Source organism: Acomys russatus, chromosome 4 (assembly GCF_903995435.1).
Source record: "Acomys russatus chromosome 4, mAcoRus1.1, whole genome shotgun sequence".
In the NCBI taxonomy this organism is placed as follows: domain Eukaryota; kingdom Metazoa; phylum Chordata; class Mammalia; order Rodentia; family Muridae; genus Acomys; species Acomys russatus.
Genome location: NC_067140.1, coordinates 40,599,655 through 40,624,649, shown reverse-complemented (window position 1 = coordinate 40,624,649; position 24,995 = coordinate 40,599,655). Strand labels below are relative to the sequence as shown.

At 46.0% G+C, this 24,995-nt stretch overlaps 1 protein-coding gene across 2 annotated transcripts in view; it reads right to left on the bottom strand.

The window, feature by feature from the left end:
- Elf5 (E74 like ETS transcription factor 5) overlaps nt 1-5,396 on the bottom strand; it is a 40,665-nt gene extending 35,269 nt beyond the window's left edge. The window contains exon 1 of one of the 2 annotated variants that reach the window (XM_051144246.1): nt 4,972-5,396. In XM_051144246.1, the coding sequence (XP_051000203.1) occupies nt 4,972-5,060 (89 nt within the window). In that variant the 5' untranslated portion in view covers nt 5,061-5,396. The remainder of the gene's footprint in view (nt 1-4,971) is intronic. The other variant, XM_051144249.1, reaches the window with a different exon arrangement.
- Between the last annotated feature and the right edge of the window lie 19,599 nt (nt 5,397-24,995).

Sequence of the window (24,995 nt, the reverse complement as noted above, 5' to 3'; positions counted from 1 at the left end):
GCGAAGGGTGGCGGGGCTCAGTGGGTTTTGAAATTCAGACTGCACAATGAAGGATTGTGATGACCTGCTAAAAACGGATTGTTATTATTGCCCAGGCTTAACCATCGTAGGAGTGGGGGCTGTTATTATACCCATTTTATAGAAGAGGAAACTGAGGCTCTCAGAGCTTCTGTGATTTGTGCAAGGTCACCGCCTAGGTTGCAGAGCCTGAATTTCCTCCAAAAGATCCCCTTAACTGAGAGCCTAGGCTGCTGACCACAGTGCACGGGTGGGGGTGGGGGTGGGGTGGATGGTGTGCGCAGCAGTGCGCAAGTGGGGGCGTGTGTGTGTGTGTGTGTGTGTGTGTGTGTGTGTGTGTGTGTGTGTGTGTGTTTTAACTGGGGCTCTTGTTTGCACCACCAGGAAGTTGGAAGCGTAAAGGAGGAGGGAAGGGGTGTGGCTAATTCCAGCACTCCCTAGTCACAGAGGATTGGCTTTAGATCATTATCACAGGAAGCTCTCGGTGAGCAAAATGCACCTCTATGGTCTTGCTGGGTCAAGAAGCCCTCAGTATTGAAGAGCCTCAGATTTTGTCACTCTTTGGGGACAAACAGCAGCAAACTGACAGTGGGTCGTAGTGTCCCAGAATGCCAGGTTCTGTTTTTATTTCCATAGCTTTTCTGTGCACTAACTGGTGCTCACTTTGCGGGGGGGGGGGGGGGGGTCATTTATTCCATTGTTTCTTCTACTAATTTTAAAATAATATTTTTTCTCACCAATCACTTATTGTCTTCCATGGTTGCAAATATTTACCTTCAAAATGTTCAGAGGTCTGGTCAGGCATGCTGGCACAAGCCATCTCAAGGGAGCTGCAGCCAGAGGATCACCAGTGTAAGGTCAGCCTGGGCTACATAGTAAGACCCTGTCTCAAATAATGAATAAATAACTAAAGTTCAAAGATCTGAATTATACCCTGAAATCTCCTGAGGTTGGCTCTGTGTAGGCGCTGAGTGGCGAGCATTGACTTGTCCAGGAAAGCAGGCATTGTGTCATTTTACGAAACTATTCTGAAGTCTCCTGGCATCCTGTTATCACAGAGTTTGTCATTATGTCCTAAGTGGAGACTGAGGGTTCCTGCTGCTGATAAGTCTGGAGGGCCCTTAACTTCAAGAGGCCGACTGGCCTCACCAGACAAGTTCCCGTCAACATGGACACATTTGTATTTTGAACTAATAAACCAAGGAGACCTTGCTAGGAGTGTGGCTAGCCCCAAGTAAGGTGCCCAGGGTCCACATCTTTGCATGGTCTCTTGAAGACAGGTGTCCCCAGAGTCCCACATGTCACTCTCACCTGCATCCCTCCTTAAGAACTACGTTTTAATTTCTTCTCAACAAAGGAAGGCAAGTGGCTAGGCTTTGCTTCCATTTTGAGGGACAGTTATACCTCTGGCTCCTGGGAACCAGTGAGGTATGGGCTGGGCTGATCGTTTTCAGGAGATGTGACTGTTAGACAGGGAGCCATGTCCTTGCTAAGGGCAGAAGCCAGATGCGAAGGCAGCTGAGGAAAGGCCAGGAATATAGAAAAAACCCCAGGCCTTGGGGTGAAGAGATGTGGGCTCAGATCTCAAGTTTAACAACTTGGCAGCTGAATTTTTGTATCTCTTTGAACCTCAGTTCCCTCATTTGAATAGGAATGTTATTTCATAGAGTTTTGAGGACAACTGAATGAAATGGGGACTGGGGACATGGCTCAGCAGTTAAAAGCACTGGCTGCTCTTGCAGAGGACCTGGCCTCAGTTCCCAGCACCCACATAATGGCTCACAGCTATGTGTAACTCCAGTCCCAGAGGACCTGATACCCTCTTCTGACTTGCATGGCATCAGGCAGACATGTGGTATACATACATACAAGCAGGCAAAAACACTCATATAGATAAAATAAATCTAAAGCTTTACAACTGAATGGACTACTGTAATGTAAGTTGTACTTAGGCCAGCACGGGACACATCCAATAAATTATTATTATTATTATTATTATTATTATTATTATTATTATTATTATTATATTATTCAGCTTAGCTAGCCCTGGGTTTCTAATCAGCATGATTAGAACAGTATTGGCTGTCCACTAGACCAGCTGGAATAGTACAAATATATGCCTTTGGAATGTGGGTAGACATTCCCCCACCATGTGGTCATTGTTAGGAGAAGGTCACTGCATTTGGTCAGTGGTCCTTATTTAACTTAACCAGAACAGGAATTTCATAAAATGTTTATTTCCCCACCTATGCTTTTTTCCCCCTTCTGGTCACCATATGTGCCCTTTGGGGAACACAGAAATTCCTTTCATCGCAACAGGTTACTACAGAGAATCTAGAAGATGTGCCATTTGCCCACAGCAATCCCAGCTGTCACCACTTAAAGCCCATGGGTGGGGACTTCTGCGAGCTCACCTTCCCGCATTTGCCCATGGGAGATGGAAGCCACCTGTCTCTACAGGAAATAGTCGTTTGGCGGTTCTGGTTCTCCGGCTGTGTTCACTCCAGGTTGCAGCTGTCACTCTGGGCAATGTGTAAGCCAGAGGGCAGGTTTTGCACAAGAACCTCTGAGATGGGTGGGGTGGGGGATAATTGAGGTCAAGAATTCCAGCCAAACTCAGTGGTGAATTGTATGATTGACCAGAAGATACTGGCCGTGTGTGGAGAAAACTGGTCCAGGCACCCAGTATTTTGAGTAGACAGGGAAGGAAGGGCAGAGGTGACCAGGTGTCCATATTTCAGAGTCTCTGGGCAGTTGCTTAGCCCTTGGTCTTACTGTTGGCAGAACCTAGCCTGGGAGTGTTACCCAACCGAGCCTCCCAGTGAGGTTTAGCCAAGTGAAAGGCAGATTGGCAGACTCACTGAGGCCACGTCTCCCCTCCTTTTGCTCATAGCCCAGTGGAGTGGACTTAAGTCTAGCCAACCAATGCTCAGGAGGAGCTCAGGAGGAGCTCAGGAGGAGCTCAGGAGGAGCTCAGGAGGAGCTCAGGAGGAGCTCAGGAGGAGCGCTGCCCTTTTGGGTTCTTTCACAACTGGCAAAGTGCTTTAAGATGACGGACACTTAACAAGGCAAGGTAGGTCTGGAGATAACATTTGCAAAATTGGATGACAGTTTGTGGCCAAAGAGGCTACCTGTAGGTGCAATTTACAAATTGGCAGCCCTGTGACTCTAGCTACATATAAGTATGGACATCTTTGCTTGGGAGGGAGAAAGTGTCATGAGCACTGCAAGGCATAATGGAAAACCAGGTACGAACGATCTCATGTGCGGCTGTACTGGTCTGAGAAAACATATACATTTCACCTTTATGCTGTTCCTCTCACCTAGGCCCATGTGCACCCTAGATGCATCTCCAGGCACACTCTCTCCTGTATCTGTTGCCCCAGACACCTTGCATTCTCCACACACGCAGCCATTCCGCCATAGATTCCTCCCCGCTCCCTGCACCCACATTACACTCACCAGCCATCAGATAAACACAGTCCCCTTAGGAAGCTGATTAATAAAATATTTTATCTGTAATTACACTTGAGTGATAATAATGTCCTCAGAGCCTGCATGGTTAGATTGGCTCAGATGGCCGCATCCAGATTACAGCTGAACTCCCTTTGAACTCTGGCCACGCTGTTGGTGCTCTGGCTCAGAGACTACAAATGACTCTAGGTGGATTCGCACCATTGGAACCAAGGGGGCAAGTAGGATCCCAGCTTTTCTTTTTCTTCCCAGAGCTGGGCAGTTAAGGCCCCTCCCTGAAGAGATCATGGGCCCCACCAAAAGGAGTGACAGCCCAGTTACTTCCTCCAGCCCATCCCCCCTAGGCCAGTGACAACCTCATGGAAGCTGTGCACGGAGGAGGCCTCCCTCGCATGTTGATTTGTGGACTGACATCTGAAAATAAACAGTTTAATGTCTGGGTCTTGGGATCTTGGGGACAGACTCTAGTGAGCCATAATTAACTCTTTCAAGTCTTCTTGGTATCCTCTGAACAGTAAAGTATCTTATTCTTTATGATGTAACCCTGAATGGAGGCAGTGAGGAGGCCTTTTGGGCTAATTACATGTTGGAACGAGGTTAACGACATGCCGGAGATTCTTCACATGGCTCCTCTGACAGTGACAAGTCACTTGGTAGCACGCTAGGGCCAAAGACAGCCACTGGTTTTAAACAAGGCCTGTGTGCCTCTCTCATGGAGTCCCTTCCCTGTCCCTAAAGTTTCCAGAAATGAAGAGATCTTGGTTTTAAAATGCCATCCAATGGCAAGGGCTTGGAATGTTGAATTGATACCCTTTTAGGTCTCAGCTATAGCATGTGCGTTTCACAGAGACGGCTTAGGCAAGGAAGGAAGCAAGCTCACTCTCTAAGCGGATGCTCTGGGGCCAGGCACGAGGCATGTCCGCGCAAAGAAACAAGGTCTGTGTCCACGGGCGCCCTGGATCACAGCGAAAAGCCAGACATGTGGGAATGAGTGATGCTCCCTGCCCATGGCAGAGCGCAGCACTAGAATCCATCCCATTCTGCACCTGAGCGTGTTCACATTTCAACATCACGAAAGTCCCAACAGAGCTTCTTTTTACATCCTTCCATTTTTGACCCTCTTGCAGAACTGTCTCCAAGGGATGCCAGCCCAATCACAGGCATGCCCTATACTGTACATCCTTGCTAACCCCATGACGGTCCCCATCCTGGTCAAATCAGTAAAGGAAAGTTAATCACCAGAAAAGAGCACCATACATGCTCTCCAAGGAGGGGCCAAGCCTTTAGGGGTGACCATGGATCGATGGACTCAATTGTATGAGTAAAAGCCACTGAGTTCCTTAGGATTTGCTTGGGGGGGCACCCTTCCTTTCCTTCCTAGGGAAGGAATGGGACAAATTTAGTTGTGCTCACTGAGTGACAGTCCCTCAAGGTCCCCTCTTCTCTCAGCACATTCAGACACATACAGATAGCACTTACCTCAGTTCATTTGTCCCACCAGGCTGGACTGGGCTCAGGTGCTCTGATGTCATCTCCTTGCCCTGTGAAGGTACTGGCTGGATGGGCATGGGCCCCTCCTCCTCAGTTAGAAGGACACTGCATGGCTGCTTCCAGGCAGGTGGCACCTCCTCTGGGTGTCCCGGCCCTAAGCAGCCTCCCAGGTGTATCAGGGGCCTGGAATGGCAGCCTCCAGCTGGCTCCTTCACCTCCACAGTGGCCAGCTGTCAGCAAGAGGGTTAAGCAAGACTCTAGCTCTCACTGGAATGTCATAAGAGAGGGAGAGATGGAGAGACAGAGCGTCCTGGACAGACGCCTGCTCCCTGGTGCACGTTGCTATGGCCTACCCAGGACAGGCCTGTGGTCTCCTAGGGAGGAGAGGCTCCGCGTCTGGAGGAGCAGAAGAGAAATGTGTCAGTCAGAGCTTGTCAGCACCTCAGCACCCTGCCAAATAGTAATTATCCGGCCTCGTGCCACCTGGAGAGGGAGGGCAATATTTTCCTCCCCATTTTTATAGAAGGGTAAGTGGAGGCTTAGGGAGGTCAGACAACCACTTTAGCCAGACAGTCAGGCCTAAACTTGGCCCTGAGGGAGGCTGACTCATAGATTAGCACTGGAGCTTGGGTGAAGCCAGGCCTTTGGGGATGACCATAGGCAGGCCTGCTCTATGGCAGGTGGGGCTCGGGCAGCTGTGGAAATCTGCTTTCCTGTGGGACACTCCATGTGGCTCTTTCTCAGGCAGCCTTGCCCTCTTCACAGCGTTTTAAGTCTGTGCATTCTGTTCTGGATGTTTGGGCTCTGCCTACACTACTTACTCTCCACTCAGGGAGCAACAGCCCCAGCTACTGTTCAAAGAAAACTTTCCTGGGCACTTGGTGAGTAGAAACTGCCACCCATGTTTTCTACGTGGCACTCACGACGCATACTCACCTGTTAAACTTCTGAGAAGTCTTCCAGAAAAGGAATCGATTTCATTTTGTTCAACCCAGTATTACCTGCACTTCTCTGGGCAGTTTTTTCTAGTGTCCCACACAGCTAGGGTTTCTACCAGTTCCACATTGGGAAATCCCTCGAGGGACCGTCACCGCCATCTATTCCTCCTTTCTTTTTTTCTTTCACAGGTGGCCTTTCCTTGACAAGGTGACCATATTGCTCCTTCCTTTATCCTCAGCATCCGTGTTTTACTTTAGTCCTCTCACTGTGTTTCCCACCACTGGACTCTTATCTATTTATATATTTCTTTGCATAGTGATCACCTCTAGGCTATTGGTAAATTCATGTATGGCCATTCCCTGCTGGAAAGGCCTAGGCCAGGCATGAGCCCCTGTCTGTTTGGTTAACAGCTGGAACTACACCTGGGCTGCAAATCTCTAGCCACAGGTAAAAGTATAGATAGAACTCTAACCCAGGCTCTGCTTTTCCAAGCTGAGTATCTTAGAAAGAGTGCTGAGGTGCTGCCTTTATTCAGTGTACACAGGGAGGTATTGACTTGTTCAGCTCAGTACTTGTGGGTTATGTCCACCCACAAGAAACCCTGTGTCTAATTTGAACAAGATGCCCCCATAGGATAGTTCCACAGACTCATCCATAGAGGGTGAGCATCAGGAATTGGGTGACCAATCAGTGCACTGACTGCATCACTATTTGGAGCCCTCACCTGGGCTGTCTGGCTTTGTCTTGTGCCTTTCTTTCACAGTTCTTGAATCCATGCCTGGATTGTAACCTGATGCATATATTAGGAACTCCATGCATTTCAGTGCTGATGGATAGCCCCCACCGTGGGCTGAACGAAGGATGGCAAAAGGCTACTTTCTCACAGGCTCAATTGAACTGAACACCATTGATACCTGCCACAGTCGGTCAGCAATATTTCTGTGCATGTGTTTACATGTGTGTGCACGAATCAGATAAGGTATTTGTTCTCAACTGGCCACTGGGGAGGCTCAGTGTTGTTAACTCAAATGGGATTAAGTGGTGTGTTTTGTGCAAGGACTTTTAAGTAGGAGTCTAGGGAATGCAGTTCATCCTTGGATGTCCAGCCTCTTGGTGTGCTTTATCTATGTTTCACATGCCAGAAGAGAGAGGATAAAATGAGAGAGAGAGAGAGAGAGAGAGAGAGAGAGAGAGAGAGAGAGAGAGAGACCTTCTCAAAGTTACGGGTTTAACATTGCTTTAGGGGTGAACATAGGGGCTGCAGTGTTGAGACCTGCTCCTTTTGGGTAGGGTAACTATAGATATTTTCATCTCAAGCCTATCGGCCACATCATCTACCTCATTGCTGACATAAAAGAATCTCTATACAAAATCAGGTTCACCACAAACTATGTTTATGATCAGTATACCCTATGGCCATATTAATCAGGAAAAATTCCCCAACCACAAGCCCAGCTGCCCCCAACTGCCAGGCACACTTTCAAGGTTAACTAGAACTTCTTGCTAGCAAAATAGCTTGAGTCAGAGCTGACCACCCTGCTGCACCATCTGTCCCCCCTCCCCCTATGAGCTAATTGTGGTTTTCACCTTTAAATATGCAATACAACTTCCCCTCAGGGAAGCAGTTCAGATCCTGAGCTGGCCGCCTCCCTGAGCTTAGAAAATCAAGCTTTCATTTTAAGCTTCTGTGTCTGAAGTGAGTTTTCTCGGCTTCCATCCCAAACCCAACAAAAGCAGAAGGCAGGAGAGGGAATTCTTCACTCATTCAGCCTCAGGATGGACAGCATGCTATCAGGAACTGTTTCCATTCTCTACCATTGCACTGTGGGAGGGTTTTTAGCTTCCTAGCTTTGTGGGGGTGACTATTTGATTAGGGGTAGAAAAAAGACAAAGAAATGCCTTTTAATAACACCTGAGACTAGTAATAAAACCAGCAAATTAAAAATAAAAAGGAAGAGAAGTTACCATAGTTTCCTAACATGAACATGGGGCTTTTTTTCTGGGGAGTTTATCTCTCCAACAAATATTTATTTTGGGTCTGACAGGAGCCGGGCAATGGGCATTGGAGCTAAAGTAATGCACAGGGCTGTGAGTAATGAGAAGGAAAACATAAGATTTCTGTTGACTACTACATGCAGTAGCCTAGAAGCCACTCCCCTAAAGAGATGTCTGAGTTCTAATTCTCCAAAGCCTACAATCATTGGATGTTCCATAAGGCCTTTGAAAGGATCTTGAGAAGGCGGAGCTCATCCTGAGTTACCCAGGAAGTGGGGGAGGGGGGTAGGCACCCAATCAGTGGCACGAGTCCCCGAAAGAGAAGGAGTTTAGAGGTGCACAAAAGAGAAGTTGAAGTGAGAATGCCAGTGCAGAAGCCACCACTGTCTCTAGTCACCAATAAAAAGAGGCCACAAATGAACAGAATCTCCCTCAGGTCTTCCAAGAGGGTGCGGTCACACAGAGATTTTGATTCGGAATCCCTGGCATCCAGACTATGAGGCAATAAATATTTATTGTTGTAAAGCAACAAATCTGTGATAATTGTTATGGCACTGTTAAAAAATGTAATGTATAAATAGTTACTCAGTGCGGACAATGCAGACCAAAAGCTAGCTGAAGCTACTCAGATTTGCAACCCCAAAGTATGTTTGTTTTTATTTGTTTGTTTTTTGAGACAGGATCTCTCTAGATAGCCCTGGCTGTCTCACTATGGAGACCAGGCTGCCCTTGGACTTACAAAGAAACACCTTCCTCTGCCTCTGAAGTGCTAGGACTAAAGGCTTACACCATCGCACCCAGCCAAGACTGTATTTGTGATCCCAGCACCAGAAAGGAGGAGACAGGAGGCTGGGGTTTATTGGCCAGCCAGTCTAACTAAATTAGTGAACTCCAGGTTCAGTTAAAAAAAAAAAAAAAAAAAAGTGGAGACAGCTGAGCATAGTGCTACATGCCTTTAATCCCAGCACTAGGAAGGCAGTGGCAGGCTGACCTCTGTGAGTTCAAGGTCAGCCCATATCTCTATAGCAAGTTCCAAGCCAGCCAGGGTCACACAGTGATTCTTGTTGGAAATAAAGAGAGGAGGAATTGAAGAAGACACCTGACATCAAGCTCTGACCACTACATGCACACACATGTATGTGTTTCCATGCATACATATACGAACACATATACACGCCACACACACACACATTCACACACACACTGAATGTCTTTTGGTGTCTTTTGGCTTTCACCCTGATTTTAATACCTTCCATCCTGTCTTGTTTATGCATGTACTGCCATTTATTTGAGTACTTTCTTTGTATTAGATGTTTTGGTTGTTTCTGGTTTTCTGCTATCATGAACATTGTTCCATGGTGTTTTTAATAGGAACTCCTGGGTACAGCAGGATAGGGCACCTCATCACTGCACAGAGTACAGAGTGAGCTTCAGAAACTGAGCCAGCTCCCAAGTGATGGGCAAGAGTCTCCGAGGGGTGCGGGGAAGCCAGGCCCAGCTTATTAGCTTGAGGGAGTGGCTTTAAAACCCACAACCCTTTTTCTTTTTTGAATGAATAGGATTAAAGAAAGATTTATGTTCCAAATGAGACATCAGTAGGGTGTTTTTAACTTTGGATCTAGAGAAAGGTAGAAGACAATGGGCAATGTAGATTTATGGCTATTCTGGGAGTACACATTGGTTAGAAGCTCCCTATTGTCTCAGCCCTGCCCTGCCCTTCCCCATGGGCTGAAGCATCAGGAAAGTCATTTCCTGTATGAAACGCATCCTTTCCCAGGAGCCTGGGGTAGCCATGAGGGACTTCAGAGAGATTTTGAGATGTTACCAAATGCCCCATAAAAAAGAAAGAATATGCATTAGTTTCTTGCAACCAGGAACACAGTCTGTGTTCCCTTTCTAGACAGTCAGTGGCTATTCTGTTATCGTGTCTTCATATTTTCATTTGTGGGAAGGTGACCTACAGAGGAGGAAAGAAGGAAGAACAGGCCGGAATGTAAAAAAGACAGTCAGAGAATGAACTTCTGAGATGCCTGCTATCACATGAATAAACCTGAGGACACTATGCTAAGTGAAAAACACCAGCCATGAAAACGCAAACAGGGCGCACTTCCTGTGATGTGAGATACTGACTGTGACAAAAACCGAAGGCAGAACGGTAGGTAATTGGTGGGTTGGGCAGTAGGAGTTATTTCATAGGTGTAGGCTTTCATTCTGGAAAGTTGGAAATGTCTTTTTTTAAAAAAAATATGTTTTATTAATTTATTCATATTACATCTAAATTCTTATCCCATCCCTTGTATCCTCCCATTCCTCCCTCCCTCCCATTTTCCTTACTCCCTTCCCCTATGACTGTGACTGAGGGGGACCTCTTCCCCCTGTCTTCACTTATCAGGAAAGTGGGACAGAGGGGGGGGGGACATCCTATTGGGACTCTAGGTGAGAGAAGCATGGGAGAATGGGGAAATAGAAGGATCCAGAGGGCCCTAGAAATCTACAAGAAGAACATTATGAGGGGTGGATCTGGGCCCAGGGGTTCTGCTCAAACTATGGCACCAGCCAAGGACAATACATGCAGTAAACGTCAAACCCCTACCCAGATCTACCCAATGGACAGGACATTCTTCACAGTTGAGTGGAGAGTGGGGTCTGACTTTCACACGAACTCTGGTGCCCCATATTTGACCACATCCCCTGGATGAGGAGGCCTGGTGGCACTCAGAGGAAGGATAGCAGGCTACTAAGAAGAGACTTGGAAATGTCTTATAGGCAGATGGTGGTGATGGATTGCAGTATTGTGAATACAACTTCATGTCACTGAGTTGCACACCTACAATCTGTACATTTTATTTCATGTGTATCTTACTCTAGTCAGCAGACAGAGAAATGGTCAGAGCTAATCTAGGAATTCTAGGCAAGAAGATGGGTGGGGGAACAGAGTGGCAGGGAGAATCAAAAGCTCATGTAGACAGGAGTAATAGAGCAACTATTCAGGTCCATATGCCAGGGACTGGGTTAGGTGATTGAGAATCTGTCCTGTCTCTTCCCTATGGGCAAGGAGAAAGCCGAAGTATAGTGATATGTGGGACTTTCCCAAGATGACTGTAAAGTAGAGCTGGAATTCAGACTCAGGTCAGACATGTCTATGATCTCCCTTAGTGACATTTCCGGTCACCTTCTTCAGTGTTTCTTTTGCTTTCTTGTAGCCCTTGACTCACTTATCAGCTGGTTCAATGGTCATTATCCCACCTGTCAGAAAGGGAACCTAAGACTCAAGGCTGGGACATTTACCTAACTTCATGCAGCTAGTAAGTGGCACAGGCTATAGCAAGCCTAAGTCTGCCTGGACTTAATATCCATTGAGGTTTCATGGCTTATCCTAAGCTCTATGGACAGTTTCTCAAACACAAACACAAATACACACCCATGCATACACGATGCACACACCAGAGGGTAGTGTATCATATGGGACAGTTGCGACTTTAGGATGTACCCTGCAGCATCTCTTTGCCTTAAGAGGTCATGCGAATCTTAGAATGCCCCATTTCACTATTTTCCTGAGGACTCTTGACATGAGAACAGGTTTACCTGATAAATAAGTGCACCCCACGATGCTGTATTACAATGATTTATTGACTCATTTGTCTTGTCGACCAGGCTGAAAGCACTCAGAGGGGAGGGTGTGGGCTCTATTTGAGTTCTCTCTGCAAGCTTACTGTTTAGTGCTGTGCTCCACTCCTAAGAAGGACTCCTTACATATAGAGAAAGAATGTATGAATAACCAGAGAAACAAAAGAAATGTTTCTATCTCTTCAGGACGAGCTTTCTCAGGTTCACAAATGATGTTATCTATGGAGAACAGTGGTCAGCTTTGGCCTGACTTTGATTCTTCTCTATACACCTGAGAACTATGCATACACAGAACCCCCACTGGGTGGTCTGGGAAACAGGAGTGAGTATCTTCTATATCTATTCTTAAGGATGCTGTAGTCTATATACAAACTCCATGAACACAAGAAATCGTGTTTAGTGTCCTAAGGAGAGTTGAGTTTCCCAAAGGACAATAAGAAAAGCAGAGAAATTGTTAAGAGCCCAGGGCATCTAGGCTGCTTATTGGCTGTGTGACTCTGACAGGTTACAGAAATTCCTTGAGACTCAGTTCTGCTACTGTGAGAAAATAAAGGGAGATGTTCTAGGTTGAGTGTATCCCTTAGGAGATGTTGCAAGTCTAGCCTTCAATGCCTACAAGTGTGACTTTATTTGGAAATGGGGCCTGTTGTGATTTGAATGTGAAATGTCCCCTATAGGCACATGATTTTAGACACTTGGTCTCCACTTGGTGGTGCAGGTTTGGAATATTATGGAACCTTTAAGAGGAGGAGCCTTGCTGGAGGAGGTGAGGCACTGAGAGTGAGCTTTGCTGTCTAATTACCATGCTCCACTTCCTGTCTCTATTCTGTTCTCTGACTATGGACAATGGGAATACGTGTCTCATGCTCCTACTGCTAGGACTTTCTCTCCATGACAGACTGTGGCCCCTTGAAGTGTAAGCCAGAACAAACCATCGAAAGCTGTTTCCTGATAGATATTTGGTCATCGCAACAAGAAAAGTAACAAATATAGGGTCTTTGACCAAGTTAAGATTAAAACAGAGAGTCCCAAGCCAAAATGACTTGTGTCTTTATAAAACAGAAAAAAAACAAAACAAAACAAAACAAAAAACTGGCCATAGAGCACACTGACAGAGGACAGATGATGTGATGATGAGGGAGACGAGCCACAGATGCCTGGAGCTCCACAAGTTCTTTTTCATAAGCCTCAGAAGGAGCCAAGCAGCTGACACTGTTTAAACTTCAGACTATGGAAGAATAAGTTATTACAATTTAAGACACCATTTTGTGGTTTTTGGCTATGGCAGCCTTAGCAAGTTAGTGTAAGAGATAATAATAGTACTCATTTCTTCAAGACGTGAGGGTGAGATAAGACAGTATAAGCAGCGCATCACGTGGTAAGTGTTTAATAGTGGTGGCCAGTATGACTGCTTCTGACCTGGGCAGGCAGGCAGGACTCACAGGGTAGCACAGCATCAGCACCGAAACTTGAAAGCTGGGGAGTATGTGGGTTTTGTAGGGAACGGGAATAATAAGAACTTGAGCCTTGCCCCTAAGACCTCTCCTTTGACCTAGACATAAGTAGTCCTTGGTAAAGAGGAGGAGTCCAGCACTTCTTTTTTTTTCCCCTCGGATAAGAACCATTTATTTTCCCTTTATAAAAGTCACCACTGAGACAGGCAAGATGGCTCAATAGGTAAATCCACAAGCTTCCAAGCTTGACTGCTCCCTAGGATCCACATGGTAAAAGAGAGAACTATAATTGACTGCTATATACACACTGACCTCCACATGTGTGCTTGCACACACACACACACACACACACACGCACACACACACCTACACAGACTATATATACATTAGAAAGATACTCCTGATCTAGTTACCGTTCTGCTTTTCCTTAGAACTGGCGTTCCCTAGCCTTCTAGATTGGAGATGTCCAATAAAGACCATGTGAGTTTTCACTGGGCATACACATGGATTCTGAGATGGGAACGACATCTCTTTCTCTGAGATAATGTCCAGGATTGGCCCTGGAGATTCTTGGGGGATATTTTCCCTGAGGACAGACAGAGGAGGCTAATGTGCAAACAGAGGTAAGTTGGAGGGCAGCAAAGTGATGAGGATGAATAGAGGGAGGAGTGAGGGATGTAGGGATGGAGAATAGTTTCTGATCTCTGTTTATAAGGACACAGATCCTATTGTGAGGGCCCCATCCTTACGACTTCACATACATATCTAAATATCACCACTCTGGCAGTTAGGGCTTCAGCACAGTTTTCTTTTGGGGGGGTTAGAGGGGGAGTGCACGGTTTAGTTCACAGCAGGTATATATTGACTATAAGCTTACAAAAATAACTGGGATAATTATGTACTTACAAATTGGCTTTGACTACATTTTTATATACAGTAGTTACGGATTGAAGATTACTGATGCATTGGGACCTTTGACCGAGTTCTAGGTGTGCTTTATGCCTAGAACGGTGCCTGACACAGTGAATTATGAAGTTAGGGGAATGAATGGTTCCATTCTTTCCTCCCCCTGTGCTCCAGTATCACTGGACTTCTTTTCATTCCTGGATTCTTCATGCTTCATTCTCCCATTCAACAAGTATTATTTTGGACACCAATTGTGTTAGACACTTGCCTTGTGACATACGCCGAACAAATGATACACATTTCTGCTCTCATGGACTAACGTTATGACAGGGCAAATAAACAAGTAGGGAACATAAGCTCATAAAACATGTTATCGCAAATGAAGAAAAGATCTATGGAGAAAAATAAGGCCAGGAAGTGGGGTAAGATATGTGGGTAGATGGGATCTGCTGCTGACAATTTTAATAAGGTGGCAGTGGGTCTTCCGACTTCCACCTATCTTTCAGGACTTTCCCAAGCTACTGGTCTTGGCAAATGAACCCTGCTTAGGTCTTGTGGCTTCTTTACCTCCTTTGCCATTGCACTCATAGATACAATTGCTCCGCCAAAGCGTTCTCTACTACGTTGGACTGAGGCTTCTGCAAACCGAGCCCATGTCTTCTGTTTTATTCTTCTCTCCCTATCTTGGCGACTGTGCCATTTCCATTCATTTGCTACCCTTCAAACGGTGACCAGGTGACATGCGAATGAAATAGGACAACACAGTAGAAGACAGCTTTGTCTTTTATACTTGCTATGTGTTGACAGAGGAGGCATTCTTAATGCAAGTGCTATATACCATGTGTCTTTAGTCTACGCAGTGGGAGCTTTGAGAAGCAAGTAATCAAACAAGACCCAAATGGTGGCACTGCAGTGTGTCTTAGCCTGGAATATGGTTGCCAGTCAGTGGAGGCTGGAGTTCTCCCAAAACACAGCGAACAGATGTGTCGCTCTTCCAACATGCTCTTCTTACAGCATAAGATGTCCTACTGAGATTTGGGGGGCTATTTTCCCTCCCCTAAAGTCCAGGTAGCTCCAGTGATGCATGCTGTGGTAGAAGACTCCTCAGAAGTGAGACCACATTTAGTAAAGCAGAACTGGTGACAGATCCTAGACCCAGCTATGCCTGAATCCCCTTACAGTCTTCAGTGAGTTGAGCCCATAATCCCCTATACACAGTTTTTCACAGTTCATTTGAATTGGATCTCTGTTACCATGCCAGAAGAGCCATGACCAAGACAATGAAGAACAATCTTGACGGTCTAGTGTTTGCAAATCTATTTGAAACTGTTCAGGGCTATGTGGAAACAGGGCCATTATTAATCCTACCTCTTTAAGAATATCCTTGAGGAGACTTGTCTGCCGATCACTATTAAGGCCTCTAAAGCCCCGTCCTTCCGTGCTCCAGGCACTCTCAGTAGTTATTTCCACTCTCTTCTCTTTCTGATCCCTTCAGTTCCTTAGCTTGTTTTAGGTGCACCCTGTACCTGCTCTCCACGTTCCTGGCTGAGGACAGGCCTGGCCCAACCCAAAGGAGCTCCTTGGAGTGTCTGAGTGACTCATCTTGAAGAGGGTGTAGGGTTTGTCTAGAGATTTCTGAGGAGGTGCTCTCGTGGGAGAAATTCTAGAATTCGAATGAATAAGTGGATTGGGTTTGAGTGCCAGCTTGGAGCGATTAAAGGATCCTGTGTAAGCTGAACCCCTACAGAGCTACGTACATTTCTATTGTATAACACTCTAGATTCAAAGGTGCAGAGGGCTAGCTTCTTTTGATCCGAGCACCTGTGCACATCTACCCCTGCCCCTTGGGTTCCTGGCCTGAGCCAATACTTTACACCATGGTGGTCATTCCAGGCTCTTTTCCTATCATCTTGGCTATTAATGCCTACATAAGAACTTCTTCAGAGATTCAGTGTGGAGCTGCACTGGTCAGTCTTAAATGTTGAGATCTGGTTCGTAGGTCTTAGGAGTAGGTGCAAGGAGGCAGGTCCTTTCCTCTCCTTTCTTTAAGCAGGAAGTGGTGGTGTTGGAGGCTGGGCTTGTGAGCATTCAATTTCCTGTTTACAACGTTCTTCCCTGTGTTTGTCTCCCTTTCTCCAAAATCCATTCTCCTTACCCAGCTGTCAATGGCCTCCCCTCCATTCTCATCAGCTCTCCCCACTTTGAGATTCTGGAACACTTCCTCTACCCATCAGTTAATGATTTTGAGGTGCAGTGAACTTCAAGGACTTGGTGATGCTTGATGATTCAGGAGTGGATTTTCGAGCCCCATGTCTCTGGGATAGCCTCTAAAACTATGGGATGGGACACAGTGGACCCCTGGGCTTTCCCTAATGGGAAGGCAGGGACTCACCTTCCTCCCTTCCCAGAGGGCAGAGGGCTAATCTCTGTGGACAAGAGGTCAGGACTGGAAACCTGTTCCATCACTTTCCAGCAGTGTGGTCTTGGGCTGGAGCAGTGCTTTTTCTATTATTACCTCACTTTCCTTATCTGCACCGTGAGGGTAATGACAAACCCTACTTCTGTGAAGATAAAGAAAACCACTCAGGTGCTGGCACACAAGGAAAACACAGGGACGGCTGATTGTGGTTGTTATTATATAAATCAGTAAAAAAAAAAAATGAAGCATTTAAGAAGAGACAGGGCCGAGTGAGGTTCCAGCTTCTGGGTGCCGCGTGGATTTGACCTCTCAGGACCCGAGGCTGCCTCCAGATGTCACTTCTATCCAACGCATGTTGTTTCATCATCTTATTCTTCCGCATCACAGATCCACAGCGCCTGTCTACTGTCTGTCTGCAGGATTTAAGCCACTCCAGCTCTCACAGTCCTACTGTGGGAATTCGGATTAATTCTGGGAAAAAAATATTTTATAAGTTTGGCTGAATGGTGGATTAGCATTCTAGGCTGTGAATTTACCTTGTCGGCTTTCAGCCCTGTGGTCAGGGACAAGCGATCCTTTGCTTCACTTTAGGGGAATGCTGAGGGCGAACATAATACTTTAGTCTCTGCTGTTTCTGCAACAGATGAACTGTAAAGGAAGCTTAAGAGAGGAGTGTATGGGTTCAGATGATACTTGCTGGCTGGTAAGGAATGAAACCACCAGGATTAGGAGGTACACTGCACATTGAAAAAACAAAAACAGGAGCAAGCAACACACTTAACTCTTTGCATGCCTGTCCAGTCTCTGTGATCTGCAGCATTTGCCTACCGTACTGCTTAGCAGTATGATTGGATTTGGGGGTAGAGGGGGGTTCTTGTAGGTATTGCATTTGGAATATAGAACTCATTTGCTTCACTCTGGTGTAGGACCCCTGGTTTTGTGCTACATTTGGACAGCAAAGTAGAATTCTATAAGCAAAACTTCCCAACCATAAATTCTCTTTTTTGCTTAGATTCCTAGGTATTTCCCTGGTAGATTCTGACCAACTGTCCAATTCTAATCTGTGTATAAAACCCAGGTAAGTGGTTTCTCAGCACACAGAATGGTCTGTCTGTTAAGATTGGTTGCTTATGTTTCTTTATGAAGACTGATGCTATAGGCTTGGGTAGGACCATCCTTCTCTTCATGAAAATGTCCACTGCATTTCCACTAAAAAAACCAGTAGCTGCTTCTAATAAACACAACCAAAAGTGCATCTCCTATTGCTGGAAGTCCATTGTGAGGCTACACCATCTGCAGCTGAGTGGCCCCCCATGATGTAACAGCTCCTCAGTAGGTCTTTGTGTTATGCAGCGTTGAGTAGAGCACAGGGCTTTCCCCATGAGGCTAAAAGCCATGAACTCTGCAGAGACTCATGCTAAAGATTTTATTCTGTAAGAGCTTGAGTCTTGGGACACAGTTTGACATTTCTGACTTCTCCATAGATATTTTCACTGTACTGGGTGGATGGAAAGATAATACAGTAATTATATCATTAATTTCACATGATGTCAAGCTCAACTGCAGGATTAATTTTGTAAGCAGGGATGATATCAAAACTATTCAATAAATACTACTTGTGTAACATTGAGCAATCAGAACTTACCCTGGGGAATCTGGGAACTTTTCCTGCTTGAAAAGCAACCTTTAATTGCTGCCTTATGGGGCGGTCTAGTGTGCTCCAGGAATGGGCATCAAGGGGCCGAGAGATAGAATTTATTTACCAACAGTCAAGGGTTTTGAATTTTATTCCATGTTATTTGTTTTTTTTTTTTTTTATGTGTGAGACATATACAGTCCCCTGTGCTAGTGCTGAGACTAGAGGACACCTTGTAGAAGTGGATTCTCTCCTATTGTGTGGGCCCTGGGGACTGAGTCTGTATCATTGGGCATGGCAGCAGACACCTTGACGTACCGAGCCACCTTGCTGAGCCTTGCGAAGGAAAACTAAACAGTCAGTAAGGCAACATCGAACATGTTTCTGAGTGTTAGAGTGACTATTCTGTGGATTGCAGAAAACTTCAGGGCACACGATAGTCTCGACTTTTTGACACAGACACATGTAGCACCCTCCTGTTGCATTAGCCACTCAATCAAAGGTCAACTCAGCTGCTTTCAGAGCTCTTCCTGCCTGGGGCTCCCTGGTCCTGTTTCCTTTCTGTCGTCTCTGGCTGGTAGAGGAATCATGTTTACTCTTGTTTTCAGTTCCTGCCTACTGCTCAGCATCAGGTCAGCTCATTCCCTCATCTCTCGACTGGAACCTTTACATCTCACTCATGGAGTCCTGGGCTTGGTCCACCTGCTTATGGTCTCAGTCAAAGGTTATTCTGGGATGTGGGGCCTCCGTCCTTGGACCGCAGCGTGGGAAATCTCCCATAGGAACGATGCACTGGCTCTGCTTTTTGAACTTGGCTTCCTCCTCTGGACTTCTTTGGCATTTCATTGACTCTTGCTTTTCCAATCCTTCCTCCCATGTCCTATTCCCCCCCACCCCTGGCTCAGGTCATTTCTAGCTCACTAATTTCCATTCCAAGGACATCAAAGAGCTAAGCATCAAGCAGCCCATCCCTGGTGTTCGTTTGTTTTGGTACTCGGGTTTAAATACAGAGTCTTACGTGTGCTAGGTATGGTAGTTAATCTTGCTTGATAACTTCCTGAAATGTAGAGTCACCATGGAAACACCTCTGGGTGTGTCTGTAATGGTGTTTCACTGAAAAGAGAAGACACCTTAAATGTCTGTGTTATGATTCTATTCCATGGGGTCCCAGAGTGAAGAAAGAGGAGGAAAGGGGGCTGGACAGCAGCATTCACCTGTCCTTTTCTGTTTGTAGAGCCTTTGTGACCAGCTGCCCTGTGCTCCTGCCTTAAAGGACCCAGTTTACCTCAAACTTTGAGACAAAACCAAGTCCTTTCTTCTTTAAGTTGCTTGTGTTAGGTATGTTGTCAGGACAATGAGGAAAGTAACAGATGCATCACATAACCGCACTGCTACCACTGAGTACATCCCTAGTCCTATTTTGATCTCTTCTTATCTTTGTTCATCTGTGTTATGGTTTGGATCTTTCATGTATGTATGTATGTATGTATGTATTTATTTTTATTTTTATTTTTTTATGGTTTGGATCTTAAATGTCCCACAATAGCTGACGCACTGAAGGCATGGCCCCTAAATGCACAATGTTGTTAAGACAAAAACAAGACTGAAATCTAGGTGTTCTGATAGTTGTAAATCCAAATGTGTGTCTCACAGGAGGTCCTTTGGAAAGGTACGTACCCTCTCTTTGCCTCAGTTTCCCCAGGTGTATGAGCTGTGGAGACTATTAAGTGAGCTGCTACATGTGAAGCACTTTCAGCAATGTCTGGCAAATGGGAATTGCACAGTTAGTGATTTCTTCCTTTCCCCGTGTAGCAAGTAGACTTGGCTTCTTGACTGCATATGGATGTGGTAAAGTACATCATTAAGCCGAATCAGAAATTCACATTATCATATTCTAGCATTGTGCTGACTCGTTTTTTGTGGGGAGGGGGCAGTGGCTGGGGTCAATTTGACATAACAAGCAGTCATCTGAGAAAATGGAACTTCAACTTAAAATACCTCTACTAGATTGGCCTATAGGGGCATTTTCTTGATTAATGATGGATGTAGAACCCAGTCTACCATGCGTGGTGCCATTTCTCAGCAGGTGGTCCTGGGGTGTATACAAAATAAGGTTGAGCAAACCAGGAGAAATAAGCCATACACAGCATTCCTCCATGGCTTCTGTCTCAGTTCCTGCCTCCAGGTTCCTGCCTTGAGTTCTGACCCTGACTTCCCTTCATGATGGATGGTGATCAAAATGTGTAATCCAAGCAGATCCTTTCCTTCTCAAGTTGCCCTCCGCCATGGTGTTTTATCCCAGCAATAGAAAGCAAACTAAGGCAAGCACTGTGAGTAATTTATGCACTGAACTTTTCAGATTCTGCTGCCATCCCCACTTTCTCTCAAGAACACGCACATACCACAGTCCTACAGAATCTTTCACAGGTCCAGACGGTCTGGATTCTGTGTCCCCTTCCTTTGCACCTGGCTGGCATGCCTTTCCCCAGTCTACCTTCTTTGTCATGGTGATAGGGTCAAGGGACCTTCTTTATTAGATGTTTCAGCTCTTGGCTCCCATGCCACTTCCTGCACTGACCATTGCTTCTCCTAAAGGCAGAGTTGAGTTCTTTGTGTGTTAGTCATATTTCCATTGCTGTGATACAATGTAAGCATCTGCTTTGCTGATTTGGTGGTTCACGCCCCAGGACTTAACCCTTCCTACCCACTCCTTCCCAAGAAGTGTAAGAGAAACCAGGACACCACCCTGTTTCATTCCAAACATTGGGATGGTGTGTGTGGCAAGGGAGAAGTGTGTGTAGGCATCTCTTCCATTAAGGTGGGAACACTGCATTAGGGAGGCATCTGGAGTTTAAACCATAGCAGTGTGCTTGGCGATACTACCATCCCGGGCCATCAGATAAGAGTAGAACCATTATTTCTATCTAGCTATTTTTATAGATGTAGTGCCTTGAGGATGGGAGCCATGTTTCTCTATCTTTTGGTCTTAGCAGCCAGCTCAGGTCTTTTAAATATGATGAAATGTCAAATGAATGAAGAAAATGTGAAGAAACGTTCTAAGAACTCTATAGAGGCCCAAATTTACATGCCACATAGAGCAGTCATTTCATTAAGAGGAAAGCACCCCTTCCCTAATGTGAAAGCTTTGTATATGCCAAGCAAGAGCTCTGCCAACAAGCAATTTCCCATGTCTTCCCTCCCTCTTTTTTTTTTTTTTTACTTTAAAACATGGTCTCCCTAAGTTGCCCAGGTTGACATTGAATGTTGCATCGCCCAGGCAGGCCTCTAGCTTTTGATCTCCCTGCCTCAGCATCCTAAATAGTTGGGATTATAGGCTGCACAAGCAGCCATTTCATTTGTTTAACTTTAGGCGTAATTTTAACATGTTCCCCCCATCCCTTTAAACCACGGGTAATTTGAAAGAACAGGTAGGCGAGGCAGGTGAGAAAGTGTTGGCAATGAGAGTGAAAGTAGAAATATCACCTGACCTTCTCATGGTGCTGGCAACAGAACTGTCATAAGCTCAAGCGTGCCTTTGGGTAGAGCATGGAAAACAACTTTAGTCAACACAGGACATTCTCATTCAGACTAATACTGACCTACCAGAGAACAGCCCTGCCCCAGAAAGGTGAACTACACTTTGCAAACTGTTTAGGAACACAAGCCATTGAACCCATTGTATTTTTTTGCTGAGCAAGCTTCAGCCATTTGGAAGTGACATGGCACTCTTCATTCATTAAGATGCGACACCAAATCTGCTGGGCTGGACTCGGTTCTGGCTTTTCCTAACTGCATTGGGCTTTTCCTAACTGCATTGGGTGGGAAGGTCATGTTGCCAGGCAACAGAACCAACAACAAAATGATAACTACAAGGTATCTTCGGATTCCACTTGGTAACACCTTCTCTTTGGAGTATCTGGTAGTCTCTCCTTCTCCTGAAGGTTATGCTTGGAGAATTGTTGATGTAAGAAATCTGTTCCCTGCTGGGCGGGGGTGCGGGGTGTGTGTGTGGCGGTGCACACCTTTAATCCCAGCACTTGGGAGGCAGAGGCTGGTGGATTGCTGTGAGTTTGAGGCCATCCTGGTCTACAAAGCGAGTCTAGGACAGCCAAGGCTACACAGAGAAACCCTGTCTTGAAAAACCAAAACCAAACCAAACCAAACCAAAAGAAAAGAAAAGGGAAAAAAAAAAAAAAAAAAAAAAAAAAAAAAGAAAGAAAGAAATCTGTTCCCTGACAGGCATATCGGCGCACATCTTTAATCTCAGCACTCGGGAGGCAGAGGCTGATGGATAGGTATGAGTTCGAGGCCAGCCTGGTCTACAAAGTGAGTCCAGAATACTCAAGGCTACACAGAGAGACCCTGTCTTGAAAAACAAACAAACAAACAAATAAAAAAATTTGTTGCCTTTGACTTCTGTGATCAGTTTCTATTTTTTTTCAAAAAGTTAATTATGTGTGTATATGTATCAGTGTATAGGTTTGTGTCCACGAGTGCCATGCCTACAGAGGCCAGAACAGGGCACTTGGTTCTCTGAAGCCAGAGTTAGAGGCGGTTGTGTGACATCTCATTGCTGTGTTGGGAACTAGATTTTGGTCTTTTTGGTGAGCTGTAGTTACTGAGCAATCTCTCCAGCCCCCAGACCCCTATTTTTGGTACAACAGTTTGGGGCTAAAGTTTTCTTTGAAGAGTCTTCAGTTAAAAATATGGTCACAGGGCTCTTATTTAGGATAACAAGCTATCCAAATACATGCTTTTTAGGGGGAAGTAAATAAGTTACGAGATGCCAGGTGCGTAGAAAAGTGTCAAGCATGTGACAAATGCTGTTTTTTGTGCGAGAGGGTCCTTGATCAAGCATGTGCTACAAGGAGTGAGATTTGAAACCTTGGGCTGTCTGAATGGTGAAGGCTAAGCAGACAGCAGCTACATAGAGAGGGAGAAAGGTATTTTAGTTGGGAGAGCAAGGAACAAAGGGCAAAATAAAAAACCCAAACAACAAACAAACAAACAAACAAACAAACAAGCCCTTTTGTTTAGGCATTGGGTCAGGAGCGGTCCAAAATAGGACACACCACATTGCCAATGCCCTCTAAAAGAAGGGCAGGAGGGAGGTTAGGGGAATAACTTGAGGAAGGGGGGAAGGGATATGAGTGTGTCACTAGTGAACTGTCTTATTGTCTTGCTAAAGGACACAGACTTGCGTTTTCTGTGATAATCTTCTGACCTAGTTTTAAAGATTCTCTGGTAGAGAAATCAGAAAGGAAAAGAAAAGATGAAGGCAAGGCTACTCACAGGGCTGCTGGAGGGTGGGGCATAAGGCAAGGGAGAGGTCAAAGATGCTTCTGGAGTTTCCCAGCTTGGGCAACTTGGGTGGCTGTGATGCTGCTCATCCGGATAGGGAGGGGAGGAGAGGAAAGGGGAGGAGGAGCAGGTTTGGGTGTGGAGAGGTAATGAGTTCATTTCTAGGACAGTTTGAATTTGAGGTGCCTAAGGGAAGTCGAGGTGAGACACCCAGCAGGCAGTTAGATGGCAGAGTATGAGACTCAGGGGACAGAGCAGAGTAGACATGACTACGAGACAAGAAGCTACTGGCGTATAAAAAGCCGCAAGATCTTGGAGAAGCGACAGTTGAGTTTACTAAGGGAGGGAGGGCAGCTTTATAGGGAAAGTGGCACATGGGTGGCATCCTGGGAGCAGGGACAGCTGAGCAGAGGCCTCAGCCCAGGATGCAAGGGGGCTGAACGCATGAGCAAAGCCTTTGGCTTGTGAGCCTCCTTCAGAGGGCCCTTCCCAGAACTTGCCAGTCCTGATTATTTATCAGAGAAATGCCATGGCTCTCAGAGAGCCAGAGGGGATTTATGATCTTGGAATCGGCGCTTTTAAGTTGGAAAGAATTTTAGAAGCCTCGCGGTTCAATGGTTTTTTCAAAAAGGGGTTTAAAGGAGACAACCCTTAAGAAAAAAAAAAAAAAAAAAAAAAAACCTGAAACCCCTTTGCTTGGTTCCAGTAGATAATAAAAGCATACACAGTTGCCATAGGGAAGATGGAGCTCACGGGCTGTCCTGGAGCCACCCGTAGACTCCTTGACTTCAATGTCAGATGCAAGCCGAGCTTGACACTCAGTTCTGCATGCAGCTGTGGACAAAACACAGTTCTTTGCCCCTGGACTCAATGCCTCTCTGTCTTGGCTGCACCTTAAAAATCACCTGATGAGTTTTGAAACAGTCCCAGCATCTGAACTTCATGGGCTGTTCCCATGAAATCAGAACCCTGGCAGGAAGACCTCATGTCTACATCATCAGATGCCTAGCCACAACGCAGGCGCATCTTGAGAACGAGCTAGCTACTGAAGACCCCAGGACCTGATGTTCTGCTGAGACTGGCGGTAGAATCTTGAGCCTGTCCCCCCTTTGTTTTCTCCAGATGTTAAGTTGGCTGAGGTGGAACCGCAACTCTTCCTCCGAAGTCTCTCTCTTTCTGCATACCAGGGTGGCCTTGGCTTGCTCTGTGCTGTGTGGCCCTTAACCTGGTTGGTCACTGGGCTTTGATGTTAAGTAAAGACCTGGTGAATGGTCAGCATTGTTCCCTTTCCACTGCGGCTGTCTTCTTTCTCTGGGAGAAACCAGGCAAATTCTTTCTCTAAATAGGGTATTCTTCATTCAGAGGCCAGACAATGGGTCCCTTTCACCAGGCATTCAGTCTCTAGTAACAGAGACCGAGGGGCCTGCCAACAACTGTGCTTGTGAAACTGGCACGGTCCAGGACCTGAAAGCAAACCAGGGCACTGACACCTGGAGCAGAAGTGGCCCCCATGTCTTGTATAGGGATTCCTGAGAGCCAGGGACTCCTCAGACTCCCAAAGAAAGGGAGCTGCTTGAGTCCCCCCCCGACAAAGCTTCGCCACCAGGCCTACTCCTTCCTGTCCACGAGGCAAAGGGGAACAGGCAGGTATAGGCAGGAGATTTTGAGTTGGTGGAGTAACCTCTCCGGCCTTTAGTAAGATTTAGGATGTTGGTTGGCTGTGAGCCTTCAAAGA